Source organism: Gallus gallus, chromosome 9 (assembly GCF_016699485.2).
Source record: "Gallus gallus isolate bGalGal1 chromosome 9, bGalGal1.mat.broiler.GRCg7b, whole genome shotgun sequence".
NCBI lineage: Eukaryota > Metazoa > Chordata > Aves > Galliformes > Phasianidae > Gallus > Gallus gallus.
The window spans coordinates 11,249,196-11,274,525 of record NC_052540.1 but is presented as its reverse complement, the minus strand read 5'-3'; the positions used below and the strand labels follow the sequence as shown (position 1 = coordinate 11,274,525).

Here is a 25,330-nt window from a genome sequence, read left to right as displayed (position 1 = left end):
TTTGAGCAGAAGCCTGGATTAGCATGCATACAAAAGTGTGATTTGAGCAGTAGCGTGGCAGCCTTGGTGACCACTGAACGGGCCAGGTAACCCGAGGTGCAAAACACCATCTGAGAAGCTTGTGTCCCCAGGATTTTGTTTGGCACAGCGGGACGCTAGTGGGTGAGTGCTGTTGTGTGAGTTTGTTGAAAAGAAAGCAGTAAAAAAGGGTTTTTAAAAAGCTGTGGCTTATCAGTTTTAATAGTAGGAAATAATATTAGAAATAAAAATAACTGTTATTCCACAAGAATTATTTTCTTTGGTAAGCAGGTCGCTGTCATCCCTTCAATAAGCAGAGCATAGGAAAAACAATGAATGCAAAACCCGAAAGTTTTCCAATTTAAAATAGAGAAATAGTTTTGCCATAGCATCAGGTAAAAGATTTAAACGTTGCTAGTAAATGTAGAAGAAAAATTGAATGAGATCCTTAATTCCTTTTATTTTTTTACAGTATGAAAAGCTTTATTAGAAATAAGCTAATAATAGTTAATAGCTAAGAATAATAAGTTATTTCAGTATTCTAATTAATAGAGCAGGATTGTGGATTTATTAATTAAAATAAGATACCTCAGGGGAAACTGGAATTAATTTTCATGTCCTAATAGAGTTACTGTTATGTCATTCAATTTTGTGGATATCTTATCCCTTTCTCTTCTTCTCCATTCCCTCCTAAAAGTGAAAAAAAAAAACACATTTGATTTAGTTTGAATTTGGAATTAGAATGTCGAATGGTGACCTTCTAAAGGTGCAGTGGAGATAATCTTACAATGTATCATTTTAGTCTTTCTGATAATTTTACAATAGCTGCACCCCTTGTGAGGATGCCAGGGCTGCACACCTAATGAACACTGAGCGTGCTCTAAAGGTGTTGGGTACGAGGTACCTTCAGGTCTTCCACACTTCTCCTTTATTAACTTATTTTTGCTTAAATCACATCAGTCTGCTTAAATAAACCAACATCTTCATGGTTACATTTTCTTAATCATGTTTAATGGGATTCAAACTGAAATATCTGGGTCTGGTGTTGAGCTCAGTCTTTTCCATATAGTGGGTCAATATATGGGTATGGAAGCTACTTGACAAATTTCCAGTTTGTTGCTGTATTTGTTGACATCTAGGTTTGCTATCATTTATACTTGGACTCTGACCCATATCAACACATGCTGGGGGTAGCATTAAAATTTCTAATACACGTTTTCCAGTGCAGAATGTAATACTATGTAAAAATCTGCAAGTTGGAGCTTATTGCACAGTCACATCTGATTCTTGCACTCGCACAGTGTTTCTTCTTGTGCTAAAGAGTAATCTAAGAAAGGGGTGTAAGGACACATAATTTCCTATAAAAATGGAAAATGACAACATAAAGCATTACAGCTGGTAACAATAGATATTTTAGGGAAAGGAAACTTGAAATGGAAATTGGCATTAGTTATCTCTTTTTCTAGCAGCCAGGAAGCTCTGGAATTGCTCATGGAGGTGCAGAGTAAACTGATGAGAGTAGGTTAGCACCCTGCAGTCTGCTGCTGGATGGCACAGCACGTCCTGACCTCCAGAAACAAACAGCTTTTTCTTATACTCTAAACTTTGCTGCTGTCTCTTTCTCCTGGCGCTTTGTCCTGGTGGACACAGCCTGTGAATGTGTTGCAGCTGTCCAACGCCTTCACCCAGCAGAAGGGAGCAGGCTCTCTTCCTATTATTCAGTCTCTCTGCAGTAGAACAAATGTTGGCAGTGACCCCCAGCGTCTTCAGTGGGAGGTGATGAGGCTGAGCTCAGTGTCTTGGCAGAAATTGGGTGCTGCCATTTGGCTTGTGGAATTCCTTAAAAGTCAGATAGAATTACTTGTGTGCGATTAGTTGTCTGTATGTCCCTGCCTTGCTTGTAGTTTTTCCCTATGTGTTTTTAAATAGCACCAAAGGATGGCTGCATTTGTGGATAACTGTGATTAAGTCTTCTGTTCCTGCAGTCCTTGGTGAGGCTGCCTTTAATCACAGCTGGAGTGGAGTTTGACCAATACGTGGGTACTTAATAAAAAATAAATAAACTGAGATTAAATAACATAATTTTAATTGTAAAGACTTATCTCAATGAAGACTCATTTTCAGATCCTACAGAAATCAATCGATACGATCTACTAAAATGATTGTTTCAGTCTAAAACAGTAAGGTAAGAAGGGGGCATTGTGAAAGATATGGAAATTTGTGAAAGATGGAAAAAAAGACACACAGAAAATGTACTTCAAGCCAAGTTTTATGTCTTCCTATTAGCCACTTACTGCAATTTTGTGAATAATGCCAGGAAATGAGTTCTTTGGGGCAGAACCACTCCAGGGAAATGTTTATTTCATGAGCAGTGGAACACTGAAGCTTGGCTCCTGCCCACATCTGGACCTGCCCCTGCTACCATGGTGCTCCTGGAAGGAGCCCACACATGTGTCCCAACTCCGCTCTCCTTCCCGCTGCCCTCCTGCCCACTGCCCAGGTTGGGGATTCCGTTACAGGCACACTGTGGGGGCCAGAGTGCTGTCTGGAGCCCTCAGAAAATGCCTTGTAAATATTTGAAACCTTTTCCTTCGGTATATGTCTCTTAGTATGTGGGGTTTTTTTTTTTTTTGTATTGGGTGCGTTTCTCTTACAGCCCTCCTCTTGCTTTACTCACCGACAAAAGTACTGGGATGTTTTTGGAGTGGTTTTCTGAGACGCAAAGCAAACTTTTTTCCTTGTTAAGGGTGGGTGACTGTCGTACCCGAGCTGCCTTTTGAAATTTTTCATCCACCACTTTCAAAGTTAGGTTTATGATATTTACCTGGGGCTTTCCCTCTCCCTTTCTTCTTCAGGGAGTTTGTTGGAGCTTTGTGCCTGCTCCCCAGGTTAGATCTTCTGCTCTGAAGAAGCACATCTTTGACAAGGAGAAAGAAGCAAAACCTTTTAGTCATTCCTAATCTTTATTTCCAGTGACGGGAAACTTCTTCCCAATCTGAAAGGATTTGTTCAGTGCAGAGTTGTTCAGCAACCACATTTCCTTTGTCTGTGAGCAGGGCTGCACTGCTTGGTGACTTCTCATTGCCTAATGACAAGCTCCCAGGCAGTTTTGCACAGTCAAATTTTCACATGTTCTACTGTAGGCTTTGCATTTACCAATATACTCAGTACAAATTGTGTTCCTTCTTGCATGTATTCTTTCAGAGATCCGCATCAGTATCAGCCTGAGCTGCACCCTCTGGAGATAAATCTGCTCGGTGCGCTCCTGCGGACTGCTCCGAAGTGGCAGGACCTGCAGCAGCAGAGCAGAAATGCTCCCCAACACCTCGCCCTGCTCCCCAGCACGCTCTGCTTGGGCTCTGCCATTTTGCAGCCATGCATCGTATCTGTCTGCGGCTCACATGTGCGTGATCTCCATGGCGACTTGGGCACTCGAGGTAGAAATATGAGCTGGTAAGTCAAGGTTACTCTCCCTCCTCCCGCTTTGCTCTCGGTGCAATGCGGGTAATTGTGCGTTATGTGTTGGCATGGACAGTGCTTGCCCGCAGCAGGACGCAGGCAGCCCGTTTCACTTCCCATGTTCATTTAAGCACTTCACAGTGATCAGCAGTGGAGCCCAAGGGGTGTAGAGGGGCTGCATGGGGCTGTTCCCAGGGGTGACGTCCTGGGGAGGGAAGACTGAGCCCCACAGGGGAGTGCAGGGAAAAAGCCCGCACAGCTCATCCTGTTCCGAGCACGAGATGAGTTGAGTGGGTGCCAGCAGTGGGGAGATGCAGGTAATCACCTCCTCTGCCCTTGCAGAGTACCTGCAGAAATGGAAACATAAATATTGAATTATAAAGGCAGAATTTGTATAGTCGCGGAATACATACATACATTATAAAGTGGAGTTTGAGGTTTAATGCGTTCTGTTTCCCAGTGGGTACATCGAAGTTTTGCCTCTTTGTATGCACAAAACACTTCTTCCTCTTTCCATTGGTGCAAACGACTTGAAATGAATAATGTTTTTCTTGTTTGTTAGCATCATCTCCCCCTGTTGTCCATCGACATAAAATGCAGTGTTCTGGAACATGAGAAAGGCAATACGTTTCCTCCAGTTCTTTGTAAGCTGATATGAAGTAGACAGACACCTTCTGAAGTTTTGTGCATGCTGTGCTCTTTTTTTCTTTGCTGCAACAAGAAAAGCCTTTTCTTTTAACCTGGCTTCCTTTGAAGAAGTAACTCAGGAAGCTTCATGGCCTCTCAAGGTAAGTGCATCTATAGTCTGTATTTTTAGATCATGTTTACAGAAAACTACAGTCTCGTACATTTCCAGCAATCAGCAGTCTGGTGAAATGAGAGTTTCAGGCTAAAACCACAGCAGCCAAAGCACGGTTGTTTGGGCTTCTTTTAATTTTTCAGTATTCAAGAGGCTCCTAAGGAGACTAAAATCTATACCGGAGTGTTATTTGAATAAAGTGCATTACAAAATGTTTGCATCTGCATTCAGTCAGGAAATGGTGCTTGTATCTTTGTGCTTAAACCTGTCAGTATGGGCTGCATGGGAAGGGCATGTTCTGATCCAAAATTCACACAGATTTCGCACTTCTTTCCTATTCCACTTTGAAAATATGAAATCAGCAAATGCTTTTCACTTTCAAAACTGGCTAGACTCATGCAGGGAAAATAAATATCTGAAGAATAAATGAATGTAACCAGATTACTTCTTTCTGGGTTCATTTCTGTCACGTACTGTCTTTGAGCTGCAGCGCTTGGCTGTTCAGAGCTGTAGATAAACACGGGAGAACGCTGCTCTCACAAGCCATCAACGTTCATTTTTTCCATGCAGTCAAATCCTAAAGCTAAGCAGAAGGACACAAATCTGTTTTTTCTTAGCACGAATGCAACCCCACAGGGATCGCCGTGGTGTGACGTACGGAGGCAGATGCTGGCCCAGGGAGCTTCAGCAACGTAATGCTTACCCCTTTATTCCCCCACCAAATACTTCAGACATTCAGTATTTACAGCACCAGAAGTTATGCAGCAGGAAACAGATTTTAGAGCATTGTTGTACTCTTGGAATATACATTTTTCCCCTAAGGGAGAAATATACGTTTTGCTTATATTTAGCCATGTAAAAGAGATCTGGTTCTGTATATTTTAATGCGTAGTAATTAACAAGAGCAACAAAATAGTCATGTTCTGTAATACAGTTTTCATACTGAAGGAACTTGGTAATATGCTTCTGTTAGGAACCAGTACCTCTGCAGATTGCTCACTGCATCATGTCGTAACTTTTAGGTTCTTCTGCACTGTAAATGAAGTAGGAAGCAGCCATGAAAATAGACAAAGCCTCAAAGTAGCGGAGGTTGTCATCAATATTTAATGCATTTACTGTTTGATTTTTGTATAGCTTAAAATTTGACAGGTAGAACTGCAATTTGTTGTCTTTTTTCCTTTTTATTATCTGAGAATAACACTAACACTCGGCCACTTCGTGGCATTTCATGTAACAACAAGAGTTACGGCAGTAACAGAACCCTGTGAGGTAAAATGATGCAGAAGAGCATATAAAATATTTATCCGCCAGTTATACATTTTTAAAAGCCAGCTACAAATTCAAAGGGGCTTCTTCTTCCTCCTGTGCTCTCCAACTTTGAAGGAAAGCAGTGGCTGCAAAGGCAAATTAAGATCAAAATATGATTAAACGATGAATCGGCCACAGTGGGTTCAAATAAAGCTAAAGGACCTCAATTAAACCCACAACTGCAAAAGGCAGCTTCAGACCCAAACCCTAAATTCCTTCTGGAGCTCAGACCGTGCTATGCCCGAGTACTGTCACGTAGGGGATAAAAATGGTCAGTTTGTGGCTGTTTGCTGCTGAGGCGTAGGGGCTCGGTTAATGCGAGGACTTACCATAGATGTGCTGAGAGCTGCAGCTGGCACGTGCTGCATGAGCAGAGCCAGTGTTACTGCAGCGGTGGGAAGGTGCTGGCACTGAGACCAGCTGCAGCAGATGGCCAAGGTGCTTGCTCCTCATCCGAGCTCAGATGCCGGTATAGGCACAGGCTGAATGTGATGCTGGTGTCTCAGTTCTACTGGCTGCTGTTTGGCCCTATTCATTTCTATTTTTTTTCTTCTTCTTTTCTTTTCCCTGCAGAATCTCAAGGACAAACAAACCCAGTCTTTAAGGACTACCTCCCTGGTTCTTCTGACCTGCCAGAGCAGGACAAGCCTGCTGAGCCTGCAGGCCCGTGGAAGCAAGCCTCACATACGCATAACTTACCACCAGGGCTGGAGTACCTGAACCAGGTCCAGAATCTTTCCTAATGCTGGAACTGTTCTGTTTCATCATGGACTCCTTTGACATTTGTGGGGTGGGGGTCTTTGGAGTTTTTTCTTGGGGAAGGTAAATTAGATATGGAGAAGCGTTTCTGTTGTTTGACATTTACTATAAGGAATGTACAAATTATAAGCTGCTCTTTCACTGCTGCTATTCATCTCTGCAGAAATCTATTTGCTGTGCATGCAGCTCTCTTTGCCCTCAGATGTGATTTTCTTCTCTCTAGGACTTCTTCTAGGTCATACTATGACCCCTCTCACCGTCCCTCCAGTTTCCTTCCGGCTCCTTAAGGGAAACCACTGCCAAACCCTGGCTGACCTCAGAACTCGTCTGGTTGACTAAAACCAGCAGCGTGTTAGGGAATCACACCCCTCTCCCTGAGGAACATGGAGGTCTTTAGGGCAAATTCCTCGTGCCCACAAGGACAACGCTCTCCAGCTGAGAGCAAGAAGCAAGTTCTCAAGGAGATGACTGAGAGAAAGCCTGAGCAGCTGCAAACTTGCACCTCTGTTTTGGGCTGCAAGGCAGTAAAGGGGCAGTGCCCAAGCAGCGTATTGCAGGGAAGCGGGAGCTGAAGAGGAGTTATGAGGTTGTGATTCTGATGCATCACTTGAGGGCTGTATTTAAAAGATGCTCTTCTGTAGTTTTGTATAGAGGCAGAAATTGAATGCATTTTCTATTTGGAACCTAAGACAGTTAACAAAACTGGGAGACCCTTCAGAAGCCATCTTTCATGTGGAGTTATGATTTTCATTTCATGGAGCCTGTGCACAAAATGATATGTGTTGTCAATTACAGGAACATTTGTTCACAGACTGTGGAGCTGCATTTTTTAGTTGAAAAGTGATTGTGATAGTCAATACTTGGCAGGTTACATATTCAGCTTTCTGCATGAACACGAATTACACCTTAGCTTCATCTGTACAATGTGGGCAAGCAAATCCTATTACTCCATTTTGTGGAAGGTTTACATCTGACATAAAGTCTTCATTCTCAGCTCAATAACCATGTGTCTGTGCTGCAGCCCTTACTAATTAATCTGTTTGCTCCTGAGATGACTCCTGGCTCCTTGTGTGTTTGGGTCCCTGTGAGGCTGCATTTGTGAGGGGAGGGCATCAGCTGGGCCCTCAGCATCCCCTTTTCTGGCCAGGGGAAGTCCTGTGGACCAGACCCACTGTCTGCATCAGAACTTGCAGGCAGAACCACTCATCTAAATGATGGAAAGTATTTCTTGCTGAACTGGAGATTTTTGATGGAGCATACTGTCTATGCTTCTGGTTGTGTATGCGTTATGGATGCGGGTACCCAACCGGAGCAGGCACAGAGAAGTGCCATCTAAAGGGCACAGGGAATAGAGAACCTGCTTTAAAATAAGACTGCAAATTTTTCATTTTTAGATTAAAAAAATGCTATCAGAGCAGGAACTCTGACAGCTGTCATCCCCGGAGGAGAAAACAACCTGTGGAAAAAAAGAAAAAAGGCATTTAATTTAAAGAATGATTTCAACAGAAGAAGGATTATATAGAAAGTGGTTGTGAATAAATAGAAGATAACAAATAGAAATGACATTCTGGGATTATCTCCAGCAGGAGCAGGGAAGATAGCTGGATAGATTTATTTGAGAAAGTTGAATATATTTCTTAATAAGGCCATAACACGCTTGCCTCTGAAAGCAGGATCCAGCCCCAGTGAATCTCATAGAGATCCCCACAGTCTTATGCTAAACAGGAACTCAAGGGCACAGCGTGTAGCACTGGATGAGAGGAACAGAAAACATCTGTCGCTATGCAAATGCACACTGTAGTCAGTCCGGCCGAGGAGCGATGTGTTTGGCTCTTTGAGGTGCTTCAGAGCCTGGCAATAAACTGCCTCTGCCCTGCTGAACTGAGACCTTGCTTTCAGAGATCATCACAAAAGTGACGCTCTAAATAATTTTCTACAAAATGGGTTACCCAAAAAAAAATGTGATTAACCTCCAGATCGTAGCTGTAGTTCTCGGGAATTGCGTGGAGTCCATCACAAAAGTGGGGAACCTTTGCCCAGAGCAGGAATAGATGGAAGAGACCTGAGAATTTTCCAAGCAGCTCAATGTTGTGTTGTGCAACAATCCAGGCTTTACCGGTTCTGTAAGAAGCTTCTTAATTTAGACTTGGTCAGACTGATGAGCTGTAAATTTAATGCCCACAAAGATAAATGCTAAGAATTAGTTTTATGTAAGGAATTTTAGCACATCAGAGCTCAAGAGGACTGAGACCCATGTAAAGCAAAGGACTTTCCATGCTTTCAAATGCAAGCACAGAATTCCCTTAATCCACAAGTGCCTCAATGAAAGATGCATCAGAATGGCTGCCTTGCAGCAACAAGGCAAAACAAGCAAGCCTAACAAATGGTGCTGCCTGTTGGCTAAACATTGCCTATGCTTTGTTCACAACAAACTGGTAGGCAGTGCAAAATCACTCAAAGTTTTTAGCAGTTCAGGCTCATTATTTTTCCTTTCTCCGTGAAAGCCTGTGTGGGGGAAAGAAATCCATATTAAAATCAATACTAAAATATTAAAATAGCCCTGCCATCTTTAACCAGTTTATTCATTTTTCATCAGCAGAGCTCTGCACTAACTTCCCATGAGCTCCAAGGCTTCTCATATCTCATGAAATCTAAATGACAAACAGCAAAGCTTCTTGGGAGAAGATTTTTAAGTCCAAATATTTTTTATTATTTCAATTACTGGCATGCACATTTCAGAGATTAATGAAAGGGATCTGGAAGTTTCTCTATTACCAGCTTTTCTTTGCTGTCTGAACTAGCTGCAGGAGATGGCTGGAACTGATAAATGGCTGCAACAGTTTGAATGTGTACCAGGCAAGATTTATCAATTGTGAAATATACATACGCTGGAGAGCTGTGACGTGCTGGTCTCAGATGTCTGTCGTGAGCTTTCTGTCTTCAGCTGTGAGTAATGGCAAAATTCAGTGTCGGGTGTCTGATGCTCATCTGGAATTTAAGGAGAAGAAGCCAGCAGAGCCTAAATTGTCATATAAAACATGCATTAAAAAGTAACATAACACTGGGAGGTAGGCTGAAATTAAGATTTTGCAATACTAATGGTTATTTTCTAAAGCAGAGTATGTTGGAGGGACGGTAAGCACAGAAAAGCTGGGTGTCATGGCAGTTTTTCTCTTTTCTCCTGTGTTTGTAACTAACTGACAGCAGAGAGGGTTTCTTTGGGGAACTCAGGAAGGAAAGGAATGCAAAGAGACAGGTGATCACCAGCAGCCCCAGACCTTCCAAGACCCACGAGCTTATATTTCTGTTCTTTGTTCTTGAAACAGCTTGACCGGATCATTATTCATCAGCAGGTGGAGCTCCTTGAAGGTATGGTGCAAGTCTTGTTGTGTTCCAACACTGCTGGTACACAGCTGTCTCTAAAGGGCTTCCAAGCCCAGCTTCATGATGACTTTCATCAAGGCCTCCAGCATGGTGTTAGTGTGGTGAGATGTAAAGAGCAAAGTTACAGTGCCCCAGCCCTAAAATCCTTCCCTCAAAGTTACTAAAGATTTAATTTTTCTATAGATGGTTATTGTCTTAAACAGTGATGAATGTGCTACAAGCGAATAAAGTAAGGAAGGTCTGAAAGCATTAAATAAGGCATAATAGTTTGATTTACATGGTTCCTCAAAATTTCAAAGTTTCACGTTCAACAATTACAACACTTTAAAATGCAATCCTATTCAGTGTAATCAGATGTATTTCTGCTATTCAAGAGGTTTTGGCTGATTCTTGGGCACCCCTCTGAGTGAAAGTTGTGTCGTTGAAGTGGGATAACCTCGTATCAATATTTTTCACAGTGCATGAAGTAAGAAAAGCCATAACCAAAACTCAGTGTATGAATTCTGTTTTGTGATGTATACAGCAGTTTACAGCAGATTAAAGTCTTTGATCTAAATGTTTTTTCAAAATAAAACTTGACATTATTATTTCATTATTTTCACACATTTTCTTTATGTCACCATTTAAAAACAATTTCTAAACAGTCTCTGTTCGTAGTTTTTAGAGTATATACCACAGAGCAGACTGGAGCTGTAAACGTATGCAGAGCAGAATTTGGTGAGTCTTGGCAGAGGCTATCTCTAATCTAACCTTATGCTAAGGTAACATCGAACTTGTTTTGCTTTATCAGCCATACTTGGCACAGAGACCTGCAGCAAGTATGAGATAAAAAACCATCTGGGACAAAGAGTTTACTTTGCAGTGGAAGAAAATGGTTGCTTCGATCGGAACTTGTGTTCACCTATAAGGTCTTTCACCATAAGGATCGCTGATAATTCTGGCCGAGAGGTGATTACAGTGAATAGACCCTTGAGATGCAACAGCTGCTGGTTCCCTTGCTTCCTACAGGAGGTGAGTGTTGCCTAATTGCCTTTTGTCCGAGCATCTCACTGCATGTGCTCTGCATTAATTAAGCCTTGCATGACCTCAGTGAGGATGGTAGGAAGGAATTCCCAGCCATGTCCCAGCCTGGGCTGCATGGAGGCAGCTTCTCTTCTTGCTTCTGCACTTGCTGAGGCAACACCTCGAGTGAGAGAAGAACCCAAAGGCCTTCATCTAGAATCAATTATTGATAAACAAGGCCCTTTTAGAATTAACATTCCCAGCATGCCTCTCATGGGCATCCCAAATCGAGCCCTGCATCTGGCAACACAGGTCTCCCTCCATTTAGGTACGGCCCTGAACCACTGCTCACCCTGCTCAGACTGACATCACTTAGTGCTGTGGGTGTGCATCACTCACTTCAAGCACAGAGTGGGAAGGAGGGACTTTTCCTGGGGCTGGCAGAGCAGACTGTGGCTGGGAAACAGCTCTCTGGGATAGCTGGTGTATTGTGTCAGAGCTCCACCTCTTCAAGGCCATAGAAAATTGCAAAAATCAGCAGCTTTGAGTGAAAAACAGAGATGCTATCTAGAATGAGATCTCTTCTCCTTATTTATGACTTTTGTTCATAGATATTATTTTAGGAAAATATTTTATAGGGAGACTTTTCTACCTACATTCTCAGTTCTGCATCCAGATTTTCAGAAGAAAGGTTCCTGGGTAGCACAATTACTGCATAAAATAGCCTACGGGATACTCACACATTACAGGTTTTTTTGTTTTTCACCATAGTGTGTAACTTTTATCAAATCTGACATGTGATGTAAGATGATAGCTTCTAGTGCAGCTTTTGATTTCTGCATTGTTTACTGTATTTAAAAGCACCATTAGACAGCCGTTAGATGTCCAGTTCATGGTTTGGTAAAATTATACATAACTGCATTAAATAAATATTTTGTGATTATATACATGATAAAGTATTATGGAAAAATACGCTAATATAAAATTAGTTTCTAAGATTTTATTCTGTTTTGTTTGCTAGTTAGAAGTTCAGTCCCCACCAGGTACAGTAGCTGGTTACGTTGTACAGAACTGGGACCCATTTCTGCCTAAGTTTACTATAAAGAATGAAAGTAAAGAAGATGTACTAAAAATAATTGGCCCATATGCAACTTGTGGCTGTTTTGAAGATGTTGACTTTGAGGTATGTTACTTATGAGTGTTAAGAATTTTACGGTTTAGCTGCTTTTAATGAAATTCTCAGTCAAAAATCCTGTAATTCTGCTCTTAAAAACATTATGTACAATGCAATAATGTGGGAACAGAATCACAACCACGTGCACTGGAGTTCCTGACTTCATCATGAAGATTTTGGCAGATGTTTTCTGGATGGGATTGGCAATTCTGCATCCATTTATCTTCATTTGTCAGGGAAAAAAAAAAAAAAAAGGAATTTGGAGGAGTCTTTGAGATATTTAGGGTATGAAAAAGGATGAGGGACTGTTAAAGAAACCATGAACAGTTTTCTGATGTAAACAAAGCTCTTCCTCTTAGTTACATAATCATGAGAGAACTTCTGTGTTTCTAGCCACACTGGAAGACTTCAGTAGGTAATGTTCCTAATTGTGTTATTGTGTGGGGAATGGGGAAATGGCTGTGTAATCAAGAACATATCCATCAGTTGTAGGAGACAGCGGACCACAGCAGTGCTGCTGCTGTGACTTGGAGCATATCTGAAACTGAAGACGGTAAAAAAAAAAATCCCTGTGAAAGAGGAGCAAAAGTGGTGTAAACTTTCATAATTGCTTCCCCCCACTTCTCTGTCAGCTCTGAAGATTCTGATGTCTCCAAATTTGCAAGAGAGGCCCTTTCTTGTGTGCCATTCCTAAAGGCAAATCTGACACTCGTAGAGCATTTCAATGACAAGAAGAAAAGAACAGCCTGACAATTATAGAGTACTCTGCATGTCAGGGCAGAGTCATTAATTCTGTGGAGATACAATCAGTGCGTATTTGATTTATTTACATCTAGGCTTATTCCTGTTTTTTTTTTTTTGTTTTTTTTTTCCCCCAATTGGCACAGGTAAAAGCCCTCAATGAAATGTCAACGATTGGCAAAATTTCCAAGTACTGGTCTGGATTTGTAAACAATGTCTTTACCAACACTGCCAACTTTGGGATCCAGGTCCCAGTAGATCTTGACGTGAAAATCAAGGCAGTGATGATTGGTGCATGCTTTCTCATTGTAAGTATGAAAAATCAAGAGGTAGTCCCAAGAGCTGGACAGACTGGGACCAAAGAGGTCCTTGCTGTTGGCTGTGACCCTACAAAGGCATACATGCAGTGAAAAGTCAAACTATTGCCTAAGAGTGCTTGTGCTGCTTTTTACAGTGCTAACACGTTAATATTAATATGCAATGGTTTCAACTGTCTAGAATTTGTACATTACCAATTATAAATACAAGGACAAAACTATTTAAATTATTCACTGCTCTAAAATACCAGCAACCTATATATTTTGGATTTATTAGGTTAGAAACGTAACTCGTGTTACTAAAGATTTTTGGATTGTCCTCTGACGTTCTTATTGCTCAGTGGCAGAATAGTAGAAAATGCTTGACTAATCTAATTAATTTATGTAACAAAAGCCTACACGCACGGCTTCTGGTATTAATTGTTTCACTTTTGTACCTTTGTTACCATTCACTGTTTGTTTACTTGTAGGACTTAATGTTCTTTGAAAACTCTCTGGATGGCTTATAACAAGATGACAGAAACAATAAAATATGCAGAATGTGTTTCAGTAAGTAAAAATGAACATAAATTGATCTTCTTGCTTTGAAGACTTATATGTTAGATACTTTCTAATTCTTTTTCATTTTCTTCCAGAAATCTCTTGAGCTTTGGACATGATTTTGAACTGCACAAATCCTTGTTCCTTATAGGAAAAGAAAGGGAGCTAATGAAGTTGTTTATTAAAATATGTGTCTTGTAAATAATAATTTCCCACTTACATTTTACATGCGCTGTAGCTAAACATATACTTTTCCCACAGAGCGCTGTTCCTTTGGAACAGTGCTATTCTCTTCTTTCTCTTTTGATCTTCCTGCATGGGAAATCATGAAAGATTAGACGAAGGCTTGCAGCGTCACTGATGAAAGTCTCTGTTTAAAGAACCCTTTGATGCTCTGTGAGTGCTGGTACCAGTTACTAACCACATGAGGGTGTGTTGTGGGGGATTTGGTTTTGCTTTTTCATAATTTTAGAAGTCATTTTCTGATTTGTTATTTAATTAATAGTAACAAACTGAGTTTGAAAGCAACAAATATAAAGACATCACCCAATGGGAAGTTCAAGATGGTATCTATTTCAGTGAGTTGAAAGAAAGGAAATGATGTTTGCTCACAATTTATTTTATGGCAAAGATTTATTTAATGAGCTGTGGCCAGAAAATAGGCTTGCAACAGTAGCTGGGGGAACTTAAACTCCATTCAGAAAATCTGGACTTTTGCTGCCTGTATTGAAGGCAGGCAGTGTGGTTTGAGAGAGTCCCCTCTGTGTGCACGAATCACTTAACTTTTGAACTATCTAATGTGAAGCATTTGTGCTCCTATCCACTCAAGAGTTTCATTAAAAGGTATTTTCTTTTTTTGCTCTTCGTAATATCTGGTGGTTGATAACTTCTCAGTCGGCCTTGCCTGAGGCCATTTGAGAGCAAACACCTCCTTGGGACACAAATATCTTTTCTCTTTGGCAAGCTCAGGTATTGTGTATGGCAAGACTGTACAATAAGAGTTTTCTCAGTTTCTGGTAAGTTTTACATAACTGCTTATTCCTACAGTCACAGTATTTCATAGTCCTGCTCCTAAGCGTTCATGCCAACACAGGCTTTTAGGGACAACCTGGGAATTAGGCCCAGCCAGCACAGATTCATGAAAGGCAGGTCCTGCTTGACCAACTTCATCTCTTTCTTTGATCAGGTGACCCACCTAGTAGGTAAGGGAAAAAAAGACTTTTGATGTAGTCTACCCAGACTTTAGCAAAGCCTTTGACACTGTTTCCCACAGCATTCTCCTGAAGGAGCTGGCAGCCCATGGCTTGGACAAGTGTTCTCTTTTCTGGGTAAAAACTAGGCCCAGAAAATGGTGGTGAATGGCGTTAAATTCAACTGTTGTCACTGAAGTCAGTACTGGGGCCAGCCCTGTTTAATGCCTTTACTGATTATCTGGATGAAGGGATTGAATGCATCCTCAGTGTGTTTGCAGATGACACTAAGTTGGGGGGGAAGTGTTCATTTGCCTGAAGGTAGGAAGACCCTATGGAGGGATCTAGGTAGGCTGGTTTGATAGACTGAGGCCAGCATTCACTATATACATGCAAGACATAAACAAAAACAGTTTGTTGCAAAGTGTTTGCTGTATGAACTTACGTCTCTCTTAAAAACTTCAGTGAGTTCTTCAAGAAGCAGAGAAGTACTGTAAAATACTGGTGGTAAGAACAGTTTCCAAGGGGAACACCTTACAAATCTCCTGGAATGCTGGATTTTGTAACACAAACTGGTAATTCAATTCTTGTAAATAACCAAACACATCAACGGAAGGGAGAGGAGATGATGAATAATTCATAAAAATGAAAAAGAGCTAAATTTATCAGGTGATTAATTCTCAACAAATATTTAGACTAATTTTAATTTTATGTTCATGGGTATGAATTCAAACACAGTAAATCCAGGAAGCTGCAACTAACGTTCCCATAGTGAAATTAACTCAGGAACGTTCATAGATTTAAACAGTATGTTTTAGATTATATACCACACGTAGGTATTTATACAGATTTACATATGTCTTGAAAATAACTGCGGTTAACAAGCTCTGACAATCATCATTATTTGTTAACCGTTTCACTACCAGGACTTGCTATAATTCCTAGCAGTGGCTCAGGCTACAATCGGCAGAACAGGGGAACTGGAGGGAGCGCTGCTGTTTCCTTTCCCCGTGCACCATCTATGGGCTTCGTGGGCAAGAAGCTCCCTCCTGTGGAAATGTATGGTTTTGCAGAAGGACGCAGGTGACGCCAATTTGCTTTTCTCACTGTGTAATTCTATTAAATCCAGTCCTTTAACTCCTAAATTCCCCTTATGCAGACTGAGCAAAAGAAGCAGAATCCTATTTTAGTTTTTCCCTTTAAATCACTTTGCTACCTTCGACAGAAGCAGCTGTTCTTGCAGCCACAGTCTTGCTTCTCACGCCAAACCACGCTCTTGCACTGGTGCTGTGTGTAGCCAAACACAGTGTGTGCTGAGACCAGCAGCCCCCCTGTTGTTTGCTGCTTTTCACCCCCAAACTCCAGCCTTGTGATATCCCTTAACAAGCCAAAGACATCTTTAAAACAAATGTGTCCAACTCACACTGAATCCAATAGAGCTGCTTTTACCTGCAGGGCTGAATTTGGCTGTCAGTGTCCTTGTAGGTGAGCAATGTCTGCTTGCATATGTTTTCTTATATACTGCAAGCAGATAATGGTATTGTAGTTCTTGGTAGTCAGCACATAATGACTTGGTTGCTGTTTTCGTGTGTTAGTATGCTTTCTTTTTCTTGGAGAAAAAAAAAAATAATACTTGCATATGTGTGTGTATGAATGCCCTCTTTAAACCCAATGGCGGCCTCCAATATGACCCAGAATTGCCTCAGCCTCTGAACAAAACAAAGCACGGAGGCTGGGACAGCTCTTGCTACCAAGGAGAACTTCCTTGGCAGCCTGCTTGGCCTTGCTCCTACATTTCTGCTCAGTATCCTGGCAGAAATATAGTGCCAATGCCAGCACTTTTTCAACTAGAAACTCCCTACTTATGTGAGGACAAGAATTCAGGTTCACCAAAGATGCAGTTTGGTGTGATATTACCAAAGAAAAGTTAACATTATTAAAAATAAATAAATAAATCTGTGGCTGTACAAACTTTCTTAATAACAGCGATGTATTTCACGTTTTGGGAGTTCTTTACAAAACTCACATTTCTCAGTTCCCCAATGGTTCCAAAGCCCAAAGGAGAATTCAGTATTTCCCACAAGGACAAGTACAGTCTAAATTAGATGTGCGTCCTGAACATCTATACAGAAACATGGTTGTTCTAGTGAAGACCTTAATTCAGCCAAGTAACTAGTTTGCCACTTGCTAGCTGCCGTGTGTGATACATAGCTTTTGTGCTCAGTAGATGGCAGCAACAGTTCATTAATAGAATGGCTTTCGCAGATCACAAGGTGTACTCAGGACGCTGGTCAAAGGTCAACACACTTTTAACCTCTTATTTCTCCCTTAACTGGAGGATTTTTTTCTTTGTTGCCTGATATAAAACCTTTGGCGCAAGATGTTGGCTTGTCCTTATCGCCTGCTTTTTATAGCTGGATTACAGGTGACAAATGCCTCATGAGGTAACATGGGCAGGAGCCCAGTCTACCTCAAAGAGAGCATTTCCTTTGGTCAGCCTCAAGGTGAGGCTCCAGCCTCCGGCACCTGGAGTATCTCTCTATCTTCCTTAGGTGGAGGAGGGAGAAGCTCCAATTCCAGGGCACTCCCCACCTTCTGCAGAAACAAAGTGATATGTCTAAAGGAAGCTGCTTTGTGGTGTGGTCCCTGGAAGAATGGGGAGTTTCTATGGGTAAAATACCTTTGTCCCTGTGTCATATCATCATGGTGCACTGCAGTGTGCTGTCCTGGGGCAGAGGAGTGGAAAGCCCCAGTACTGCCATAACCCCAGATGATAACAGTACCTGGGAAGAGAGTGGCAACACAGCATCTCTGTAAGTTCTGAGATCTTCTGGTTATCTAATATATTGGGGATATGAAAGTACGTCTCTTTGAACACTTTGTGCAATTAAAAAAAAAAATCTTATTAATTTTTTTGTTCTATAATTAGACAAATGTTGGAATGATCTCAACTCAGTGTTTTCTAAGGGAGGTAAGTGGTTCCTGTATTGAGAGATAGAAAAAAAAAAAAAGCAATTTCATGAATATTACTTTAATTCAAAGAGCAGCTACAGGTTTTTAACTGTACTTTTTGTTCCTGAAAAGTGGAACCCTTGGTGGGGGCAGGGGGAGCTGCAGCTTTAGATCCTTAGGAAAAGTTACTCCATATTTTGTGACAGGAGATTTGTTATTTTTTCTGGAATGCAAGATGTTTTGTTAAACTCAGTCTCTCTTAGGAATAGCATCCTCAAAGCCAAATCACTCCCATTAGCAATTGCCATGAGACTGACTTGTTTATTTATCAGCAGTTAATTCCTTCACTCCTCTCACATGAAGCTAAGAAATCAGTTTGCTAAAGAGATGAATACGTATTTTTTGGAGTGAGGCAGCCCAGGCAAGATACCACTTCCTGCTTTCTTTTCCATATTTGTTAATGTTCTTTTATTAGCACAGTACTAACCTTTCACAAAACAAAGATCAGATGGGCAGGCTGATGCATGCCTAGTGATTGTGTCCCAGAGTACATCAATTCCTTTAACTTAAAGGACAGGAAATTTTTGGCATTGTGAAAAGAGGTCTGTAGGTGATTTCCTGATTGTGCATCTCCAGAATTGCTACTGAAAATTAATCTACATTCACAATTAGGTCTTGCATTCCATTCTCTTGCGAAAATGATAGCAGAGACCTCTCATCCCCATTATTTTCTGTTTTCTTCTGGCAAAGGATTAGTATTTCTGTAGGAATCAGAGTCCTGTCCTTATGTACCCTGATAGCCTCGAAGTCTACTTGAAAGCCACAGACTTGCGTTGAACAAGCCATGTCAACAGGATGTGTTAGCTCAGTGTGTACTTCAGGGGCTTTCTTACTGTGTGACAACCACACGAGGTAAGTGCTCTACTTGCAGTGCAGTTGTTTTGTATAAAAAGAAAAAGACCTGAGCTGCCATTGGTTGTCATTGCTCTATATAGAAATACTTCCTGGCCAGAAGTTGCTGGATACCAACAAGCAGTGTGAGGGAGTAACCGGGATAATTCAGGACAAAAATGTAAGAGAGACCAGAAAAAAACTGGGCACGGGAAAGGGAATGCAGGGAACAGTGCCTGTGTAAACAGGCAGGGTGTGTCTTCTGGTATGCTTTTTTCCTAACAGTGGAGAACCTGGGGCTGACGCTGACATGAAGCATGCCAGTAAATGTAACACCTGAAGAAAGAGTACACATGCGAGTCACAAAAGCTTTTGTAAGCTAAAATTGTTTGCTTTAGCTGCAGGAAGCAGAACTGTGGCACACAGCCATTTTGCCCTGATTTTTTCTGTGTTTTTCAACAGAAAAGTCATCTCCTCTAACAGTTGTGTGCATGTGATTCCTGCACTGAAACTGGCTGGGATGCTGTCAGGATAAGAAGATGCAGTTACATGGCTAGGAGAAAGTATCAGCATACATGAGACTTGACCCCACAGTGACCTGCTTGCACAAGCAGCCTCAGATTTCTCTGAAGCCTTTAGGTCGATTGTTCAGTCTGCCCTTGTTGGAACTGGGTTTGGCGCGTTTTAGGAACAATGTGTTTAGTTTGAGCTGTCACCACCCTGGTTAGCATTGTCCTGATGTTATGAAAGGTGGAATGACTGGGAAGCCAGGGGAGCACCTGACCAAGATGAATCATTGTGGAAAGATAGTGTAACTTCCAGGAAAGACAGAAGCCATCACAGAACAGAGCAGGCAGGGAGCAGAGGAGGACACCGTGAGAAAGAAATAATTATGGCAAAAGTAAAAGAATGCTCTCAACTACTTGTTCAGTCTAATTGTATCCTTACAAATATGAGCTCAGTGGAAAAAATATGGCAGAGATTCATTACAGGACATCTGCTTGGTGAAGTCATTTTTCTAGTGCACTGCTGGTCTGTTCAAGCCGTAATACTCTGTTCTTTTGTCCTTAAGAAATATCACTGAAAGAAGATGATGAAGAAAGAAAAAATGTTTTAAGAAAATCATTGATAACTCGCAGCTTGATTATACTCAACAATTGAATCAGAAACTGGATGGCAAATACAATTTATAATACCATGTGTTGGCCAAGTCCATCAGAAATGTGAGTAACAAATCTGACAATCTTGGTTTAAGAACTAATAGGACTAAATTTAGATCTCCTGAAAACGGTGCTCAGGATTTCTAAAGAACGGTCCCAGAGTGAGAGAGAGGTTTCTGCTTTGGTGAACAATCTCTTCATGTGTAATTACTTCACATCCAAAGCAATTCATGAGATAAGAGAGTTCACTGTACCTGATGTTGACGTCTAAGTAAGACTTTTGAGTTTATGTCTGATGTAAATATCTGTTTTCCTTTTCCAGTGTTTTCCCCTTTCCGGCCTCTTGTATCTCCCAGCTCTTGTCCTGGGTTTCCTTGAAACTCATTCTTAATTGACCCGTCGATTCGCATCATAAACCTTTGCAGATCTAGTGTCCCTTTTGTCTTTACAACCTCCTAATTAATCTGTTTCATTAGTGAAACCCTCAGTGATACCAGAATATTCTTATCAGATGAGTCACGAAAAAATGCACATTCTGTTCTCCATCTGGCAATGTGTTCAGGTATTGCAAAATTCACGCTCAGGCTGATAAAAAGAAGTGAGTGCACGGCGTACATTACAGCACAGCCCTAACAGCCCCATTTGTGACTCTTCCTTCTTTCAGCACTCACTCACTGACCTATGGCATCTAATTAACCATCACATCATATGATAAAATCACTGAATAGTTTGGGTTGGAAGGGACCTTAAAGGCCATCTGGTACCAACACCTGCCATGGGCTGGCTGCACCCCACCAGCTCAGGCTGCCCATGCCCCACCCAACCTGGCCTTGAGCACCTCCAGGCGTGGAGCATCTACTGCTTCTCTGGGCAGCAGTGCCAGAGCCTCACCACCCTCTGAGTAAAGAATTTCTTCCTAATATCTAAATCTCCAATCCAAATGTCCTCTGATTTAGTTTAACAACAGTAAAGTCAAAGTGAAGTGTTTTTTTTCAGAAGCTCAAATTCAAAAACTATATACTAGGATGCATAAGACTAGCTAACTGTAAATGAAAACAGGTATGGGCTGAGTGCTTTCAGATGCTCTTAGTTGTGCTGGAACAAAGTGAGGCCGGGCAGCGGAGGAGACCTGCATGCAGACCCCTTCATGCCTAACACTAACCTATTCACTACAGCCATGCACCCATGTGGTATTATAGATGTCTTCTGTCTGCAGCACTTTTCTTTCGAGTGGCTTTCAAAAATGGAGGTAAATGCAATTCAAGGCCCCAGGCAGCCTAACAGAACTGACCAGCTGTGATTCTCTGTTTGTGCACTGGCAGTGATGCTGGGTCTGGAAGTATCTGCATGGCAGCAGGGCAGCGTGCAGGGGCACAGGCACCTCGTCAGTGCTGGGAACTCTGAGGCTGCCTACAGCAGAGCCTAAGCACAAGACCTTGATGGTGAAAAAAAGCTTAAACACAAATGTGAGCAACTCTAAACTGCCTGGAAAGCCGGGGTGTGCACTTTGACACGCACGCTGCATGCCTGCAGGACAGGAAATGGAAGCTGGCTGGAGTTGACTTTCCTGATTTATTGCTTAAGCCTGAATTACTTACGCTTTTTAGGTAAAAAATCATGCCTATGGGAATGCTGCTCATAAATACCTATTTGCAGGATCAGGAACACTTCAGCAGAAAACAGGATTTACTCAAGCTGCATTTAACATTTGTAGTATCCCCGTTAATCCTAAATGTTGCAAGCTGTAGCGGACTATTTCTTTTTGCCTAGTTGTTCTCTTCCACTCTATATCCTGATTTCCTACTCTAAAGCAGCTTATGCCCCTTCACTTGCAATGCTGGTGTTCAAAATTGTGTCTGGCTGGCAGCAGCAAAACTTCATTTAGCCTTCTCCTCAGTGTAAGAAATGGGTTTGGCACAGAAACATTTAGTAGCAAAATCCAGTATGTTGCATTGATTCTTTCATTGTTCCATTGTTGTTTTTCCCCTTGCGTTCAAATATTTTGAGAAAAGATGCACACCAGCACCTGCTTGTTCCCTCTGGGAATTGCTTTCCCTGTTTAAATGACCGTCCCTGCCTGCCTGAGCGGCCACTTTGCAGGTCAGCATGCAAGAACCAAGCAAGTCAGAATTCTTATCCATACTACTTTGTTACCAGGATGCTGATTTAACAAAAATGCGTGGTATTAAAACTATTTTCACTATTTCCCTTCTCAAAGGAGAACCTCAAAAGTCATTCGTCAGACTGTAGGCCTGATGGCTGACTTGACGTTGTTAAATGAAATCAAATAAGCTAACGGCCCTATTACCACAGCTACAAACCTTTAATAGTGAGATAACGTGTTAGCTGCCTCTTCTAGTTTTGTGAATACATCTTTTATTATGTTAGTCAAGGCCTAGTTCCTGAACCAAAAACAGAGCACAACTGGGACGTGGGAGACGTCAGCTCATTTCTCCCTCAGCCGTTGTTAAGGAGGAATCTGTTTGCCCCAGTTCCGTACCAGAGAAATAATAATAGTAATGTATCTATTTTTCATATGTTTAGATTTAAGCTGCCTTTTGCTACATGTTCACCATCTCTGACACGCTGGTGGTGATCTGATGTTACTCTCGCCATGTTTCATCGACAGGATTGATGTCTCATCATCACGGTTGGGTACCACAGGATCCAACAAGGTGCCAGACTTTAGGAGGACCGGAGGCTGAACTGGCTGTAAGTGATATTCTGAGCACTCTGAATGCATGCAACATACCTCAAAAATGGGATCAAGAATCTACAAATAACATTTCGTTCCAGTTAAACATGATAAACCCGAAGAAGGAGCATGGTGCCTTTCTCACTTCTTTTGAAGCAATGCTGACTTCTCTCCTAAATGCTTAAGGCACTGATTAAATCTGCTCACTGGAGCAAATAAAGAGGCACCATGTGATCTAACAGACAAGCACTGACTGCCTGTTGTGACTCCAGTGATCCCAGTTGGATAAGAAAACAAGCTGGGTATTGTTCTATATGGCAGGCTGGCCATTTACTTTGTTTTGTGTAAAACATGGCATGGTTCTTCTGCCCCTGCAGGTGAGTAGGTTTCTTCCAGAAAAACGTCTGAGAGAAAAAGGAAGGGATGTGCTGCTGTTCTCCTGGACGGGACAAAGATATCCTCATGTAGGAAACGACGTTCATCCCTATCTCAAACAGACACGTTTGTTGGAATAGAGTATTTAAATCTGTGCATGTAAGTCTGAACTGAGCTAACAACTTCATTCCTGTTGAAAAGGAAAGGTATTATCGTATACTACCATGCATTTCTGATTTTCTAACCATATAAAAATATTCATATACCTATTTCTGACAAAAATTAGTGTCCAGTATTAATCCTCTTAGTGAACGCAGTGCAGATGTGTGGAATAATGACAACTGCAGATTAGATTTTTATGTACCTGATAGAACCAGCAAAATAAAATCCTCAAATCTCTGACATGCCAGTGTCTAGATGACATTCAATATATGGCCAGAGTAATATATATATTTTAACTTATAGAAGTTGAATATTGAGATGAAGACTTTATTCTGGGAGGTAGAGGAGGGCAGCTGTAGAATATATAAGGTTACAGTGACCTTCATTTACTCATTTCTTTTTTCTCTGGTAAGGATTCTAATTTAATTTGCAGTCTTGGGATTCATGCATGCACAAATTACTGTGATTAGATGTGTCTGTTTTAGATTAAGTGCAGTTTGCTTTGCAGAGACATAGATGGAAACCAGCAGCCCTAGCATGGTTTATAGGAATTACAGATCATCCTGAGTGCAATCACACGGCATGTGCAAGACAACCAGGGAATCAGGCCCAGCCAACATGGGTTCATGAAAGGCAGGTTGTGCTTGACCAACCTCATCTCCTCCTATGACAAAGTGACCTACCTGGTTCAACAAGACCAAGTGCTGGATCCTGAACATCGGTCACAACAACCCCAAGCAACAGTATAGACCTGGGGCAGGGTGGCTGGAAGGCTACGCAGAAAAAAAGGATCTGGTGATGTTAGTTGATGTTCAGCTGAACATGAGCCAGCAGTGTGCCCAGGTGGCCAAAAAGGCCAATGGCATCCAGGGTTGCATCAGAAATAGAGCAGCCAGCGGGAGCAGGGAAGTGATTTTCCCTCTATCAGCTCTGGTGAGGTTGCATCTCGAGTACTAAGTTCAGCTTTGAGCTCTCACTATGAGTATGTCACTGAGGCCCTGGAGCGTGTCCAGAAAGGGGCAACAAAGCTGTGAAGGGTGTGGAGCGCAAGTCTTATGGGGAACAGCTGAGGGAACTGGGATTGTTCAGTCTGGAGAGGAGAAGGCTCAGGGGGGACCTTTTCACCCTCTATAGCTCCCTGAAAGGAGGTTGTGATGTGATGGGAGTCAGCCTCTTCTCCCAGGTAACAGCAATAGGATGAGAGGGAATGGCCTCAAGTTGTTCCAGCGGAGGTTCAGGTGGGCATTAGGAAGATCTCTGAAAGAGTGGAGATGCACTGGCACAGGCTGCCCAAGGAAGTGGTGGAGTCATTGGCCATGGAGGTGTTCAAGAAACGTGGAGATGTGGTACTTAGGAACATCATTTAGTGGGCAGTATTAGAGGTAAGTTGGACTTAGATGATCTTAGTGGTCTTTTCCAACCATTATGCTTCTATGATTACGTGAACGCATGAAAAAAGCAAGTAGAAGGAGATTTCACCAACACTTCCATCAGCACATGAGCCACACTGCTCCAAGTGCTTTCTTTCCTTAACAATTCAGTTTCTTTTTTTCGCTGTTGTTTTTCCCATGACTGAGAAGCACACAAGTTTGTGTGTATAAATATATCTATACATATATACTTCTTCTTTTTCCCTAAGGAAAAAGAAAAAAGTAAAATAATTTCAGCTATCATTTATTTCACTTCTGATGTGAGCATACAGCTTGGAGCTAATATCTGTACTTAAAAACACATGGCCCAAAGGTGCTGCAAAGGTTTTCAGAGCTGTGAGAGCTGACAAAGAGGTGATTGTTGTGCTGCTGAGGTGATGTTGATGCCATAAGTAATATATTTCAGAATGGGGCTAGTTTTTATTACATCTTAGACACAGTGATGAATCAGATTTAAGAATTAGGTAGCCAATCCTTAACAATAAAGGTGCAGAATATCTTTTTCCTTCTTGTGTAAATGCATTTTTTATTTCTAGCTTTGTTCGATTTATCAAACAGGATTACTTTCTATTACTACTTGTCTGAAAGTACTCCTAAGCCTTCTGAAGTAGGAATGTATAATGAAAGAAAAAGATTGTAGCAGCCTAGAGATGGAAATATGTATGTGTGCTGCATGCAGGCTCTTGTTTGTTGCTGGTGAAAATGCACAGCTGATGGTGTTGAAAAACAGTGTTTCGAAGCTGAGATCTTGCTCTGTCAAATAGTGCTTTTTGTATCTCTTATAGTTTTCGCAGAAATAAATACTTTGAGTGACCTATGTAAAATGATCCTTATAAAACCAGGCCTTTCAATAAAATACATCCCTGGCTTATCTAGGTGACATTGATGTTAACTGCATCTGTGGGTAATCTTTAACCTGTAAACATGTGGAACATACAACACAGTTTTGTAACGAAGCAGTTTCCATAAAAGTA

At 41.6% G+C, this 25,330-nt stretch overlaps 2 protein-coding genes and 1 long non-coding RNA gene across 10 annotated transcripts in view; 2 read left to right on the top strand and 1 right to left on the bottom strand.

The window, feature by feature from the left end:
- Positions 1-2,087: 2,087 nt before the first annotated feature.
- Positions 2,088-6,162, bottom strand: LOC107054108. Its single transcript, XR_001468073.3, has 2 exons — positions 5,914-6,162; positions 2,088-3,824 (listed from the first exon to the last, which is right to left on the bottom strand). It is a non-coding gene; the product is annotated as an uncharacterized LOC107054108 (long non-coding RNA).
- PLSCR5 (phospholipid scramblase family member 5) overlaps positions 4,064-25,330 on the top strand; it is a 26,396-nt gene continuing 5,129 nt past the window's right edge. Inside the window, exons 1-12 of one of the 3 annotated variants that reach the window (XM_046898678.1) lie at positions 4,064-4,265; positions 6,158-6,309; positions 9,670-9,712; positions 10,518-10,738; positions 11,751-11,912; positions 12,791-12,952; positions 13,432-13,510; positions 13,597-18,555; positions 19,607-19,757; positions 22,324-22,406; positions 22,767-22,923; positions 23,435-25,227. In XM_046898678.1, the coding sequence (XP_046754634.1) occupies positions 4,253-4,265; positions 6,158-6,309; positions 9,670-9,712; positions 10,518-10,738; positions 11,751-11,912; positions 12,791-12,952; positions 13,432-13,470 (792 nt within the window). In that variant the 5' untranslated portion in view covers positions 4,064-4,252 and the 3' untranslated portion in view covers positions 13,471-13,510; positions 13,597-18,555; positions 19,607-19,757; ... (1 more) ...; positions 22,767-22,923; positions 23,435-25,227. Of the gene's footprint in view, positions 4,266-6,157; positions 6,310-7,542; positions 9,290-9,669; positions 9,713-10,517; positions 10,739-11,750; positions 11,913-12,790; positions 12,953-13,431; positions 13,511-13,596; positions 19,758-22,323; positions 22,407-22,766; positions 22,924-23,434; positions 25,228-25,330 lie in introns of those variants that run through there. The other 2 variants (XM_046898677.1, XM_040705640.2) reach the window with 2 other exon arrangements.
- Positions 14,986-25,330, top strand: part of PLSCR1 (phospholipid scramblase 1) — a 23,616-nt gene continuing 13,271 nt past the window's right edge. For 2 of the 6 annotated variants that reach the window (XM_046898674.1, XM_015291618.4), the window contains exons 1-3: positions 19,374-19,757; positions 22,239-22,406; positions 22,767-22,923. The gene's annotated coding sequence lies outside the window, so the exon portion shown is untranslated. Of the gene's footprint in view, positions 18,556-19,373; positions 19,758-22,238; positions 22,407-22,766; positions 22,924-25,330 lie in introns of those variants that run through there. The other 4 variants (XM_046898675.1, XM_046898673.1, XM_040705637.2 and 1 more) reach the window with 4 other exon arrangements.